Raw genomic sequence first — 14,038 nt, 5'->3', positions numbered from 1 at the left:
CCAAAATTAAAACTTAAGCTTTTGGTGAAAGTGAAATGACTTAGTGGAGTCCTACACAGGCAGACAATTACACATTTATGCACTCCATCCCTCCATTTAAAGAAAGGTGATATGCAGCACCTTTAATGATTTATTAAGTAGCAGTGAAAATGTGATTTGGTGGCAGTTTCAGGGATTGGGGGTGTGGTAGCAGGTTTGGGTGTGATCCAGTATTCATAGCTCAATGCTGGCAGCGTGTGAATATTAATCATTCAGTGATAGAGTTCAGTCATGTCAATATACATAAGTTAGTGAAGCTGTCTTTCAGGCGGATCCAACTGTCATATTGAAGTCTGATACTTGCCAAATAAATAAAGAAAGAAAGAGAGAGTACTTTATTGATCCCCGTGGGGAAATTCCTCTCTGCATTTAACCCATCCACTCAGTGAAGCAGTGGTCAGCCTTTGGGCGCCCGGGGAGCAGTGTGTAGGGACGGTACCTTGCTCAGGGGTACCTCAGGGTAGCTGTTCAGGGGAATCGAACCCCCGACCTTCCGATCATGGGGCCACCACTCTACCTACTGAGCTATCCCTGCCCTAAAGTTTAGATCATAAACTCATATGATCTAAGAATTTAATCAAACTGTTTGCCAGAGAGAGTGTGATTTGTATGTGATCCTTGAATTAGAATAACTTATAAGGCATACTGCACATGTGGCTGATCTCAAGCCACATACATAAAACATGATTAGGTAAAATGACGGTCCCCATCCTGACCACTGTATTCACGACAGTGGTCTAAGTGGGCGACATAGCGCCTTCCACAAACCACTGCCTGCTCCTGCATATTTTTAATGGATAAATGTGTAATCAGTGCTTAGTGTATATTTACTAGTCCAACATTTCTTTTTCTATTAAATATCCTCAGAAATTAATGCAGAAGCATGGTGTGAAAAACTAAGTACACACTGTGATTCAGTAGCTTGCAGGACCTTTAGCAGCAATAATATGATGTAAATTGCTGTAAGACTATATCAGTCTGTTATCTGTGGAGGCCTTTTGGGCCACTCATCTTTATATCTTCAGATCTCAGTTCCTAGAGAGCTGAAGGCATTCTTTTATGCACAGCTCTCAAGGTCTATAGTACTTTAGTTGGGTTTTTGATTGGACCTTTGAAAAACCTTGGTGGTCACCGCAACGATTGTGGGACATGTGACTACAAAATGAGTTCAAATCATCACCCTTCTACCACTGTGCTTGATATGTTGGTGGGTATGGGGTGTTTGTGCTGATGTGCTGTGTTTGGTTTTCTCTAAATGTTGGCGATCGTGGCTCAAGAGTTGGGAGTTCGCCTTGTAATTGGAAGGTTACCGGTTCGAGCCCCGGCTCGGACAGTCTCGGTCGTTGTGTCCTTGGGCAAGACACTTCACCCGTTGCCTACTGGTGGTGGTCAGAGGGCCCGGTGGCGCCAGTGTCCGGCAGCCTCGCCTCTGTCAGTGCGCCCCAGGGTGGCTGTGGCTACAACGTAGCTTGCCATCACCAGTGTGTGAATGGGTGAATGACTGGATATGTAAAGCGCTTTGGGGTCCTTGGGGACCATAAAGGCGCTATATAAATACAGGCCATTTACCATTTATTTACCATTTCTCTAAATGTCCTGCTGTGCATTATGGTCAAACATCTCCACTTTGATGTCTTTTGTCCAAAGGACAAATTTCCTGAAGTCTTGGGGTTTAAGGTGCAACTTTGCAAACTAAAGCTGACTTTTCTCCAAGCAATATTTCCAAAAAAGCAATACTTGTTCAGTCTTTCGCAAATTGTACTCTCTCAAACTTTAACATTTTAAATGTTAACTGAAGTCTGAAGAATCTGATCTGGCGCTCTTGGGTTTTTGGTCATTTCTGTGAGCACTGAGCTTATGATGATTTTCCTGGGACGTCCCGTAAAGATTGACAGCTCTCCTGAATATTTACCGCTTTTAAATCCTCTTTCTTGCTGCAGAATAATAGACTTTAGATTGGTGGAAATGGCTTTATAACTATTCCCAGGGTGATGGGCAGCAACAGAAACATCTTTAAGATCATTGCTGGTGTCTTGTGATAACATACAACTGAGTGCTCCACACAAGCAAACTGCCAAAACATCTGCTTTCACAGAAGAGGTCACACTTGCTGATCTCTTGATTAAGTGCGTTTAATCTAGAGCTACCCTCTTAACTCCCATTGAAGCAGTAAGGTTAATAAGTTCTTAATGTCAAATTCACCTACACAAAAATAACACAGTCACAGTAATATACTGTATATCTGGGACTATAAGCAGTAAAACAACAAAAAAGCTCTTTTGTTTTGTTTTAATTAACCGTTATTGCTAAGATGGTGTCTAGTCATTTGTTCTAATACAGAAATTTGAATATAATTCTGAAAAAAAATATTTGAACTTAACTGTGTATAATATTAATGCTGAAATCCTGATGGCGCAGATGAAATGCAGAGTTAATTTAGGAAATGTCATCAGATTCCCAGGTGTGAGACAGTGCTGCAGGGTATTCAGAGAGACAGGATTACACACCCAATTAGTGAGTTAAATTATCTGCAACAAAGATACCCCCCACCCACCCCGTGTGGCCTTGGAAACATGTAATTGGTTAAATACGGTAAATTCGACACGGAATTTAATCGATTTTCTGACTAGGATTACATATTGTGCATTAAGACAGCAACATGACATGCATACAATAGAGCACAAGCTTTAACCCTGAAAGGTAGCATGGGCTGGTGCACTCTTGCTTACACAGGGTTTGTATTTTGAGCATGGATGACATGCAGCAACACCAGCTTCTGTATCTCAGTTGTTCTTCTGAGGCAGATTTAAAAAAAAATATTTACACTTAGGCTAACTGGGACAATTACATATCTGTAGAGTAAATAGGATTTGCAACCTTCAGGCTACGTTTCAGTTACTTTCTACTGTACTGTTGAGAAAAACTGTGCAATTAAAGCAAAACCTCATAATCTCCTGAAGCCACACACTGCTCCGGCTGCTCCTGCTATGTGGAATGATCCATGACAGTTCTGTTTTAACCGCTTGGGTTTGTGATGTACAATGGATCCTCCTCTACTGCGTCAAATGGTGACCAGAGGAGAAGACAAAGTGCAGCCAAAACTGTCTGCTGAGGCTTTTTTGGTGTTCCCAAAATACCTCTGCACGTCAGTGCACTCTCAGCAGACACACAATGGCACGTGTCACAAAACGGTGAATGTGACACTGATCTGAGGCACCACACTCAGGCTTGACTGTTGTGGACTCTTGCACTGAAAACTGCTGTTTGGCCTGTGGTTTGTAGAAGGAGCATTTTTCATGCAGCTTACTGAAATTCAGAGTACTCCCAGATTTTTTTAAAGTCTTTTTCCATATATTTCAGTGCTATGCACTGATAACGTAGCACTAGGATCTCAAAAAAATTCTGTGGCTACAAACAAAATTAGTCGTTTGAAAACTGATGCAGTAACAAATCCTTTAACACAGACCTGAGAAGCTTTAATCAAAACAGTCAAATGAAAAAGCGTTCCATCAAGCTAAGTATCTTTTGCCTGTGTACACATCTGTGACCATTTTGCTTGTTATTCACCAACATGGCATGACCTTCTTACAGGACATTACCTCTCCTCCCTCGCCTCCATCCGGCCGTGTAATCCCGCAGCCGTGGCGTTGGTGTCAGTGCTGGGATCCACTGTCACACAGGCGGACACAATGGTTGCCCTGTAGTCCCTTTACAGTATTGTTTTCCCCCGAACTCAGAGGCACAATAAGGCCCTTATCCACTCAGGACTGGCAAGCCTGCTGTCAGGTGCTTTTCTCCCAAGCTTGTTTGTGAGCTGAACCCATGAAAAGAATTTGTCTAAAGAACCGCTTGGAAAAAGTGTCTCTTTTGGTCCATATTGAACATGCGCAGAACAGACTGAAATTACTCATTTTTTTCATGTTTTAGAAGCTGAAACCTTACATAAGAACATCACATCCTGACTGATAAGCCTAGAAATTATTTAGTGAAAAATATGAGCATGTTAAAAGAAGACCTCTGGTAGAGCCTTACTCATATAATGTGAAACATGCATATATGAAACATAAACAGGTTTGCCTAACATTTCAAGTTTCATTTCTCATTTACTTATTTACTCTTGCAGTTGAAGAGCATTTCCCTTAAACCTTCTTTTCTTCTTCTTCTTCCACATTTTTATTATCAGCCATTTAAAAAAAAAAAAAAAATTTTTGTGTCTGAAATGGAAAAATGGCAAACATATCAGATTTAGGGATCACATTTGGAGGGTTCTGTCTTTAATCCTATTTTGATCTAATTTTTAGCTAGTGTATTATCCAGCTATTTCAGCAGCTGGATAGTGTAGTGGTAAGACTACACACCTTTGGGGCGGGAGTCGCAGTTCAAGTCCCACCCAGTATCCAGTAAGGGTCCTGGCTAGACCCCCATGTTAAAAACCAAACCCTGGAATGGCGTGGCTACATCTGCAGCCTGTCCGCAGCTCGGACAAGAAACATTTCACTGCATGTTGTATGTGTGTGTAATCCTTGTGTATGTGACGAATAAAGCTTTGTTGTTGTTTTTAATTCATAATTAAAGTTATTTTTTCAGTAAAATAGCCCTATTTCTTAGAATTGTCTCAAAACCAATGGAAGAAAGTTTCTCTAAGACTAGATGGTCAAGATCAGTACTTATTCTATGTTGGGCTGTAAGTAACAGTTTCCCACTACGATGGTTTAAAAGAAAAATTCCCCTCTCGCCCTGCGAGGTGGTTTTTATCCTTCAAGCTCGGGTCCTCTACCCAGAGGCCTCGGAGCTTGAGGGTCCTGTGCAGTATCTTTGTTATTCCTAGAACTGCCACTTGTCCAGCTCGGGTCCTCCACTGCGCCGACCCGCTTGGACCACTGTTGCCTTCACCTTCCACATCTTGAGTTCTTCTCTCAGCCCTTGACATTTCTTGAGCTTCTCCTGTTCGTTCTTCTTGATGTTGCTGTTATTCGGTATAGCTTCTTTACTTAGCATTTTAACAGCGCCCTGTTATCAATCAACCGACCTGCCTGCCTACATACCAAACGACCGACTGACTGACCAACCATTTAATAAGTGCTGCCGTTTGTGTTTGTCCTTGAATTCACGCCCTCTGTGGATATGTGGTGTGTGTGCTGTACTGTTCTTTCAACAAAGAAAGAAATGCTCTTTTTAAATACACAAAGAGCACACACAGAGCTACTGTCTCTACCTTGTCTTACTCCTCCACATTCACATTACTCTAGTTAATCCCTGCCAGATTTCAGTTGGCCAAAATCGCAGCAGTTCTGTCTTGCACGCACACAGACACACTAAAGCACAGATTCACCCAGCTGGCATATTTTACAGATCAAAATACTGGGTCACAGTAGGATCCAGAGTGTTGACCCCGTCTCTGCAGATCCACACATCTATCGCTGATGTGATTATGTTTAATCCACTATGTCCCTGTGATCTCCCTATTGAAAAAGAACAAAGTGTGGCTTGTAGACAGATTTAAGATGAATTTTGGTAAAGATAAACAGTGTGAACCATGACTTTTGCATGTCTTTTTGCAGATGTGTGTGTTGTTAATGAGAAGGTGCCATAATATTCCTGTACAGCACTTTGATCTTCTGTTTACTTTCTTGTGTAGCATGATTGTGCTAACCTATAAAGAAGTGCAGTTAGAACTAATTACTCTCTTCAACCTCAACTGGTCTTGGCAGATGGCTGCCCTGAGGCTGGTTCTGCATAAAGGAGAGATGGTTTTCTGGAGACGTCTCTCCTTCTGGAGATTTGTGATGAATGTTTTTCTAATTGGTCATATTTCAGTGACCTGCAAGCCAGGTGAGACATGAGAGGGACATGGTGCTGAAAGAATCCTGGCCTAGAAGGGTCAGAATTTGTGTGACGATGTAATGTATCCCTTTCATATTTCAGATGGCTTTTTTTTTTCTTTGTATTAACTGAAAGGAGCATTTTGCCTGAGCCATATATAACTTTTAGCACTATTGTACACAGAAACAAAGACACCTGGCAGAGCCTAATCACTGTTTCTGGATTTTCTGCAGGATTCGTCCTCAGCTGGCCAGGGAGAAGATTGAGGGATGTCACATCTGTACGTATGTGATGCCTGGAGAGCCCCAGGTGATCCTGGGGAAAGACAAGGCCTTCACCTACGACTTTGTGTTTGATATGGACTCGCAGCAGGAGACCATCTACGGTACCTGCACAGAGAAGCTGATCGAAGGCTGTTTCGAGGGCTACAATGCCACTGTGTTTGCATATGGACAGGCAAGTCTTTGTCCTTGGTGTCACACCTGCAGCACTGTTGCTGTTTTAAAGCATCATCCTATGGTCTTTTATGCACAATACTCTTTAACTCATTTATTTGGCTGTGAAAATTTGCATTTGAACTCATGTGAGCTCCTCCGACTCTCTTTATCTGACTTATAATCCTGCAAGTTGATACTCAGGGGAAAAAAAGGCCTGTTTCCACTGCTCAAAAACTGAATTGTGCTCATTTGTGCATCCCCATCATAACTGGAAAAAGTGCAGTAAAATAGACATTTTTCTATGATTTGCAGTTAAAAAAAATCTTATTCATCTTATACTGGTTCTTTACGCTGGTCTTTTTATTTAAAGATTTTTGCCATGTTTACTGTTTACATCTATCACAAATGACAAACTAAGAAAAAGAAAAGCAGAATATTTCCATTGCATTGAATATTTGCCACTGATATTTACATCATCACTGCCAGTGATACTGCCATTATAAAGCTTTGTAAGGTATTGAAAACTTTGTTTTATTCCTTAGCCATAAAAGGCTGATGGAGTATTGTTGTCACCCCGCTGGCAGGCGGGGTGGGGGGGGGGACACCCAAGTTATTGCAATGTGCAATAACTGGAGAATCTGCCAATATGGGATTTTGAAATTGATACCATAGGGGGATCTACTAAAAGTGTTGGACAAGGTTAAATCCCAGTGGCCTTGACAACAAGGTCAAATATCAAGTTTTCTGAAAATCTTGTGAATGCAATAAAATGAGAACATGGTGACAAAGGATTTTGAAATTGATACCATGGGTATATGTGCTAGGAGGCTGAGGGGTAGCACTGATGGCTATCAGTAGCATCGTCAGCTGTAAAATCAAACACTGAAAAAAATTAGTGGTGATGGCTATGTATTCTTGTCGTTAAATCCATCCACAAAGTACCAAGAAATCTAACCCAAAACCCCACAATTTGGCTAGTTATCTTTTAACAAAGGAAGTTTTATGCACAATAAATTGGAATTTTGTAGACAAAGCTTGATGTTTTGATGTTGTTTTTTTCCCTGTCTTTTTGAACTGTTACATAAAGCACAATCATTTTTAACTTTGTGCCAAATATTTGTTGTCTACCTCAAAACCTTTCAGATATTAGATTGTTGTTGGACTTTTTATTTTAACACGCTGGGCTTTGTGAAATTGTTTTTTTTAATTTTCACTGTTTTAAAAACATATTTTTTAAATTTTACCTGAAGTAAGTAGTTTTCACTTTCACTCATTTTCAATATCATGTTTAATTGATACTAAAAGTGAGTTCCAGCCTTTTAAAAATGTTTTTCCTTTTTCAGCACTTTCATTACATGGAAATAACCTGTAGTTTCTGCCCCCCCGCATCCCCCCTACAACTCGGGTTTCTTTAGCAGCAGAGCTCCTGCTGCATACGATTCAGTAGAGAAGTGAAGCGCACACACCTTTTAGACAGATATACATCTTTAACGTGTGTCCATATTAACCTGGATCTCCCTAGTAACAGCTTCTCTCAGTGTTGGCCTACTTCTCAAAGCACATCCACACATTAAGCGCACACAGCGGTTGGTTTGTCCCGGATCAGATCTGCTTGCCTCTGAGGCTTTAGAGCCACTAATCTAGATTTAGACCGACCCACTCGGCTGCATCACAAGAACTCAGCTAGACTGGGTTGCAGAAATAAACAGACGGCATTGATGTTGAGGAAAGAGAATAAATCAGTGATATTTAAAGCACTCTTGAATCTTCAATGCCCTGGCTTAGTTTTAAGAAACTGTGTGAAATACAGCCGAATGTTTTATGTTTTTGTCAGTAGGATTGTAAAACTCACTGAGTGAATGCAGCAACAAAATGGCAGTTTTCAGAGTTGCAAAGTTTACCTGGACTACAAGCCGTTTCATTTATAGCTCCAATGTAAATACACTGCTCATTTTGTAGTGTAAAACGTAATGGATTTTTTCCAGTACTTTCAGAATTAGTTAACAGACGCTGTGCAAACTGAGCTCTGCTGACACTGAATCTTTGCAAGCATCTGCAGAGACACCATGCTAATGCAAAGGTACAAAGGTAACAGGTAACTTTAAATAAAGAACTGAGTAATGTGGAATACATTATTTTTTTGAGGGTCATCCTCAACATTGGTTACCACTTGTGATGATTTGGTCCTCAGATGTTTAAAAATATGAAAGGAGCAAGATTTCATTTCTTTTTTGTTTTCAGGGTTGTTGTTTTTTTTCATTACTCTCATCCATTATTGATGCTCACACTTGAATATTTAATGTTAATTTCAGCATTCTGGTAAATCTCCAGAAAAAGGAAACACCAGTGGAAAACATGACATGTGCACAAAAAAAGCTCCCTACTGTTTAAAGAAATCAGCCAAAGTGCTCTGTGAGTTCAAAGTAAAAACTGCTAAACAGATATGTGAAGTTAACAGTTAAACAGTTATTGGAGATACTTTACGTCTGCTTTATCAAGTAACAACAAAGTAGTAACAGCATTTTATCACACAACATAATACGTTACTACCACTACTACTACTACTACTACCACTACAGAAGGAAAATGAAACTGATCACAGGTGACAGCTTTTCAAGTTTTAAAACAGGACACGCTGTAATACAATAAAAGCGATAAATCAGTCAAGTAAAAATGTTTCTCAGAACTAAAGGTTCTGCAAATGTTGAAGTTTGAAAGCTTTCCATGGCCATCAGGAAGGCCAGTCTGAATGCCATGCCTCTGAGGTATTTAGATTTCATTTGGTTAGAGAATATAGTGTGCGGTTATTATATTTATTCTTGCCTTTCCATCCAGACTGGTTCAGGGAAGACATACACCATGGGGACTGGCTTCGATGTCAACATAGTAGACGAAGAGCTGGGTATCATCCCCCGTGCGGTCCACCACCTCTTCAAGGGCATTGAAGAGCGCCGGCGGACCGCCCAGGAGCAGGGACGTCCTGTACCAGAGTTTAAAATCAACGCACAGTTCCTTGAGGTATGCACCCACTTTACAGCTTTTTGTTGTTGTTGTTGTTGTCAAAATTTAACCCAGTAAATGAAAACACAAATTTCTTAGGCTTTCCAGTGTCATGGGTCAGGCTAATATTGTTGACACCACTGGTTTAACAGGCTTTGACATGGTGCTCAGTCATTTGAAAATACCCACACTGCCACTGCAGCAGCTGTCGTTGGTGGGATTAGGAGGTGTTATGGGGCAGGTTGGGGGTGATAGAAGGTCTGTCTCTGGACAGAGAGAGTTAATAGGGATGATGTGACTTGACAGTTGTGCTAGCCCATCGGGCTCATCCTGAGCTGGGGAGGCAGTATAATGATGAAAAAGAATTTTCACACATGGCAAATAAGACGTCGTTTTAGATCTAAGCCTTCAAAAGTTACTAGATGGTGCAGATTACCTTAAAACTACTGGTAGCTGCTTTAAATTTAAAAAGAGCGAGAGAGAGTGAAAGCTCCAAGCTGTTTGGCAGTGGATGAGATGCCTATATATCATTAAGACCCAATATTGTGAAACGTATACTGCTTTTTTTTCTCAGTTATTTAGTGGCTCAAGAGATATTTTCTAAAAACGCTTTCATGTGTAGCTAATCAAAAGCTCTCAGTTCTGCTGCCATAGTCAAAATGAGAAGAGCTGAGTTGATTTCAAATAGCTGATTCTGTCATTTGAGTCACCTTCAGTTATCATAGTGTGCTAAAAGCAGTGACCTTAATGAGCAGTGAGTCTTTCACCGTACACTCATTGCTTTCACCTCTCAGGGCTGTTTACTGTACACGCTGCTGTAACTTATTGTTTGGCCTGTACACAGTATGAAAGACATAACACCCACTGGCATTTTTGCAATTTGTAAGTTATTCAACTTTTCCGTTCTGATTTTTACATAATGAGATGCTTGATCTCAGAATCTCTTCAAGAGATCTGAGAACAGCAAACATTGATAATAATATAGGTAGTAGACAGAAACGACACAGAAATCACAGAATAATCTTTTGTTCCTGCTAGTTTGAAATATTTTCTTGCGTCTTCCTGCAGCTTTACAACGAGGAAGTTCTGGACCTGTTTGACTCAACTCGAGACATGAAACAGAAATCTCACATTAAGATCCATGAAGATGCCAACGGAGGAATCTACACAGTGGGAGTGACCACACGGACGGTGTCCTCCGAGGCTGAGGTAACGCAGATTATGTGTTTCACTGTTAATGTAGGTGTTCAGCACGACATCAGTGATTTCCCTTTAAGCATCAGTTTATTCTAAAACAAAAAATCCCCAAGACATGTGTGTAGGTTGGTATCAAAGATTTACTCAGTACTCTTGGATCTAAACCTTTGTACTGCCACAATCATTACTGGAGTAAAGCTTCATATATTCAGTATAAAAATATTTTAGCACTGCACTTTGCTTTTGAGAGTTTGCTGTTGTTTTTTGCACCAAATGTTTCAAAGTGGGTTCAACCATTGTATTAATATTTAATACTCTGTCTGACTCGGTAGATGATGCAGTGCCTGAAACTGGGGGCTCTGTCTCGCACCACAGCCAGCACTCAGATGAACGTCCAAAGCTCCCGATCTCATGCCATCTTCACCATCCACCTGTGCCAAGTCCGCGTCTGTGCCTCTGACAATGTACGTCTATAAATCACCGCAAATCATGTCTGTTAGATCTTATCAATAATATCATTTCTTTCCTTTTTTTCCCTCCTTTTTAGTATCAATGATTGTTGGGGGGAAAAAAACTGTATGTGTGCATGCTGCTGTCACTGAGTGTATTTACACGCATGATTTTTACACAGCAAGAAAATGACACTGATAATCGAGTCACCAACGGTAACTCTGAGATGGACGAGTATGAGACACTGACGGCCAAGTTTCACTTTGTGGACTTGGCCGGTTCGGAGCGGCTGAAAAGAACTGGAGCGACGGGTGATCGAGCCAAAGAGGGCATCTCCATTAACTGTGGACTGGTGAGTCTGCCTGTTCTTGCACCAGGATTTGTGAGGCAGCAAAGACTTCAAAGTCTAATGATATACTGCCATCTGGTGGCAGACTTTACAAATATACTTAAAATCAAAAATGAATGAATGATGCAGTATTTTTAATGGTATTTTCAGCTGAACAAAGTCAGCACAGTTAGAGCGACCAGGGATCCCACATTGTTCCACGCAAACATGCTGTTTCTGGGATGTGGCCACCCAAATCGCAACTAACAAAAGTAGTGCTAAAAGTGTTAACTGTAACTCTACAAATGGACTGATAGCAAATTGTTGCCTCTCTATGAAATCCTTTCTGCCTTTGTCTCCTGTCTTTATGACCAGCTCGCTCTGGGGAATGTAATCAGCGCTCTGGGTGACCGGGGCAAGCGGGCCTCACACGTGCCTTACAGAGACTCCAAACTCACCCGACTCCTGCAGGACTCATTAGGAGGAAACAGGTCAGAGGACCACAGATTTGAGCTTTTTCCTCATAAAAACATTTTGTCTTGACTGGTTTCATTCTGATACGGCAACAATTTTATCCGAATATCGTCAAACAACAGTATAAGATGATGAGAACCATTGCAGGTTTATTTAATTCAAACTGAACTAAAAACTAAAACTAGATGTGAGGGAAAAGTAATTAAAATAAAAGAGACTTGTTTAAAAGAATTGAAACTACCTGGAACAATTTTGTGAACTTGGAAATAAAAATAAAGATATAGAGGAAATACCCTTAGTTTTAGTGTTTGTTAGTTTGGAAAAAAAAAATTCTTATAGCTTGCCTGATGAGTCAGTGATGAACGTGTGCATGCAATAATAATTAAAGCCACTAAAAACTAAAACTGAAACTAATAAAAACTAAACTAAAACAAGATAATCCACCATGGAAACTAAAACTAAATTGAATTGAAGATGAAAAGTCAAAATGAAAAAAAAAACAAAACACCCCAGCTAATTAGATGATATAAAACTGTGTTAACTGTGGGAGATGCCTGGCTGTGGATACCCACACACTAGATGTGATTTTTCTACATAATTTCCTGCTATGACCTCACCAAACAATTTCCATTAGTGAGAACATCTCAACCATTTTATCTCTTATGTTAATGTAAGAAATAACTCCTAGGTGCAGTGTCCCACAGTGTCATAATTCCAATACTGTGTGGAGATCATGTGTGAAAATAATTTATAAAATGTCTCTTTCTTCTTTCTCAGCCAAACGGTGATGATTGCATGCATCAGTCCATCTGACCGTGACTTCATGGAAACTTTGAACACATTAAAATATGCGAACAGAGCCCGGAACATCAAGAACAAGGTGATGGTGAACCAAGACAAGGCCAGCCAGCAGATCAGCGCTCTGAGGACGGAAATAGCTCGACTGCAGATGGAGCTCATGGAGTATAAGACGGTGAGGAGACGGGAGGAATTTAAAGGACAGGGATGAGCCTTATGAAAAATGGAAGAAGAAAAAACCCACGTGGCATGTCAAAAAATGTAAAAACTTTTTACAACAAACTATATCATTTTTGTCCCCCTGCAGGGTAAGCGTTTGGTGGGTGAGGACGGTGTGGAAAGCTTGAGTGACATGTTCCACGAAAACTCCATGCTGCAGACGGAGAACAGCAACCTGAGGGTGAGGGTGAAGGCCATGCAGGAGACCATCGATGCTCAGCGGGCACGACTCACCCAACTGCTCAGTGACCAGGCCAACCAGACCCTCGCCCGTGCAGGTATGCATCAAACTTATGAATTTTTTTTTTTTGTATTGTGCCGCTCCAGTCACATGATGTCCCCCTTTTCGTTTTTTTCCTGCATGACCCTTATCATGTTTCTCTTGCAGGTGAAGGAGGCACAGAGGAAATTGGAAACATGATTCAGAGTTACATTAAAGAGATTGAAGACCTTCGGTAAATGAATTCAGATTTATTCCCTTGTTCATTTTTTTCACCTTTTCCTGTTTGTTTTAGCCTCCTGTACTCATAAACATTAAGCCTACCTCATTCTTTTAACAGTCACTACCCTGAAATGTTTGATGACATGTGAGATCACAGTTCAAGTTTTTTGGTCTGGACTTTTGATCCCAGTCAATATAACACTTGTAAAACCTTCCCAGGATCTGAGTGCGAACCAAACCCCAGAGCTTTTTCTGATCTCAGTCTGGATGAAACTAAACTGTCATTTCTTTTTCTGTAACAAAAACAGATTTGGGATGGTTCAAACATTTAGACTGAAAACTAAAATACAGTAGACACGGATAAAATGAAAAGGTAGAGATGAGGTTAGTATGGGAGAAGAGAAGTTTTTATTGAAATATTTTGTAATGATGTTATAAATAGCAGGCTGGAAAAAATATAATTAGCCACACTGGTGACACAGGATCTTCAGAGGGGAGAGCAATGTTGTCTGAAACTGCAGTAGTACACAAACGGTGCACAAAGCTGTAATAAAATCATTCTGTTCATTGATTTAAATGGTGATAAAAAATACTTCTTTAAACAAATTAATGCCATAGATTCAGCCTGTTTAGATGACATGAAATATGAAGTGTTTTAGTGGACTTTCATAATTGGCAATGAGCCTGAACATTGTTATTTCGGCTGCTCTCTTTAGGGGGCACCACAGTGGGGTTGAATGTCTACAGTGTTAAATGCAAGCCTTAAGGTTCATTTATATTACAGATGAAATTTATTTATGAGGGACCAAGTTTGGAGATTTGCCACAGTGA

General features: G+C 40.5%; 1 protein-coding gene across 4 annotated transcripts in view; it reads left to right on the top strand.

The window, feature by feature from the left end:
* Positions 1–14,038, top strand: part of kif21a (kinesin family member 21A) — a 56,119-nt gene that overhangs the window by 15,176 nt on the left and 26,905 nt on the right. For all 4 annotated transcript variants that reach the window (XM_039615096.1, XM_039615097.1, XM_031731852.2 and 1 more), the window contains exons 2-10: positions 6,096–6,318; positions 9,135–9,317; positions 10,368–10,508; positions 10,829–10,960; positions 11,128–11,298; positions 11,650–11,765; positions 12,526–12,721; positions 12,854–13,043; positions 13,154–13,220. In XM_039615096.1, the coding sequence (XP_039471030.1) occupies positions 6,096–6,318; positions 9,135–9,317; positions 10,368–10,508; positions 10,829–10,960; positions 11,128–11,298; positions 11,650–11,765; positions 12,526–12,721; positions 12,854–13,043; positions 13,154–13,220 (1,419 nt within the window). The remainder of the gene's footprint in view (positions 1–6,095; positions 6,319–9,134; positions 9,318–10,367; positions 10,509–10,828; positions 10,961–11,127; positions 11,299–11,649; positions 11,766–12,525; positions 12,722–12,853; positions 13,044–13,153; positions 13,221–14,038) is intronic.

The sequence above is a fragment of the Oreochromis aureus genome, linkage group 7 (assembly GCF_013358895.1).
Source record: "Oreochromis aureus strain Israel breed Guangdong linkage group 7, ZZ_aureus, whole genome shotgun sequence".
NCBI lineage: Eukaryota > Metazoa > Chordata > Actinopteri > Cichliformes > Cichlidae > Oreochromis > Oreochromis aureus.
The sequence above is the reverse complement of the archived record's forward strand: the minus strand, read 5'-3'. Positions and strand labels throughout refer to the sequence as shown.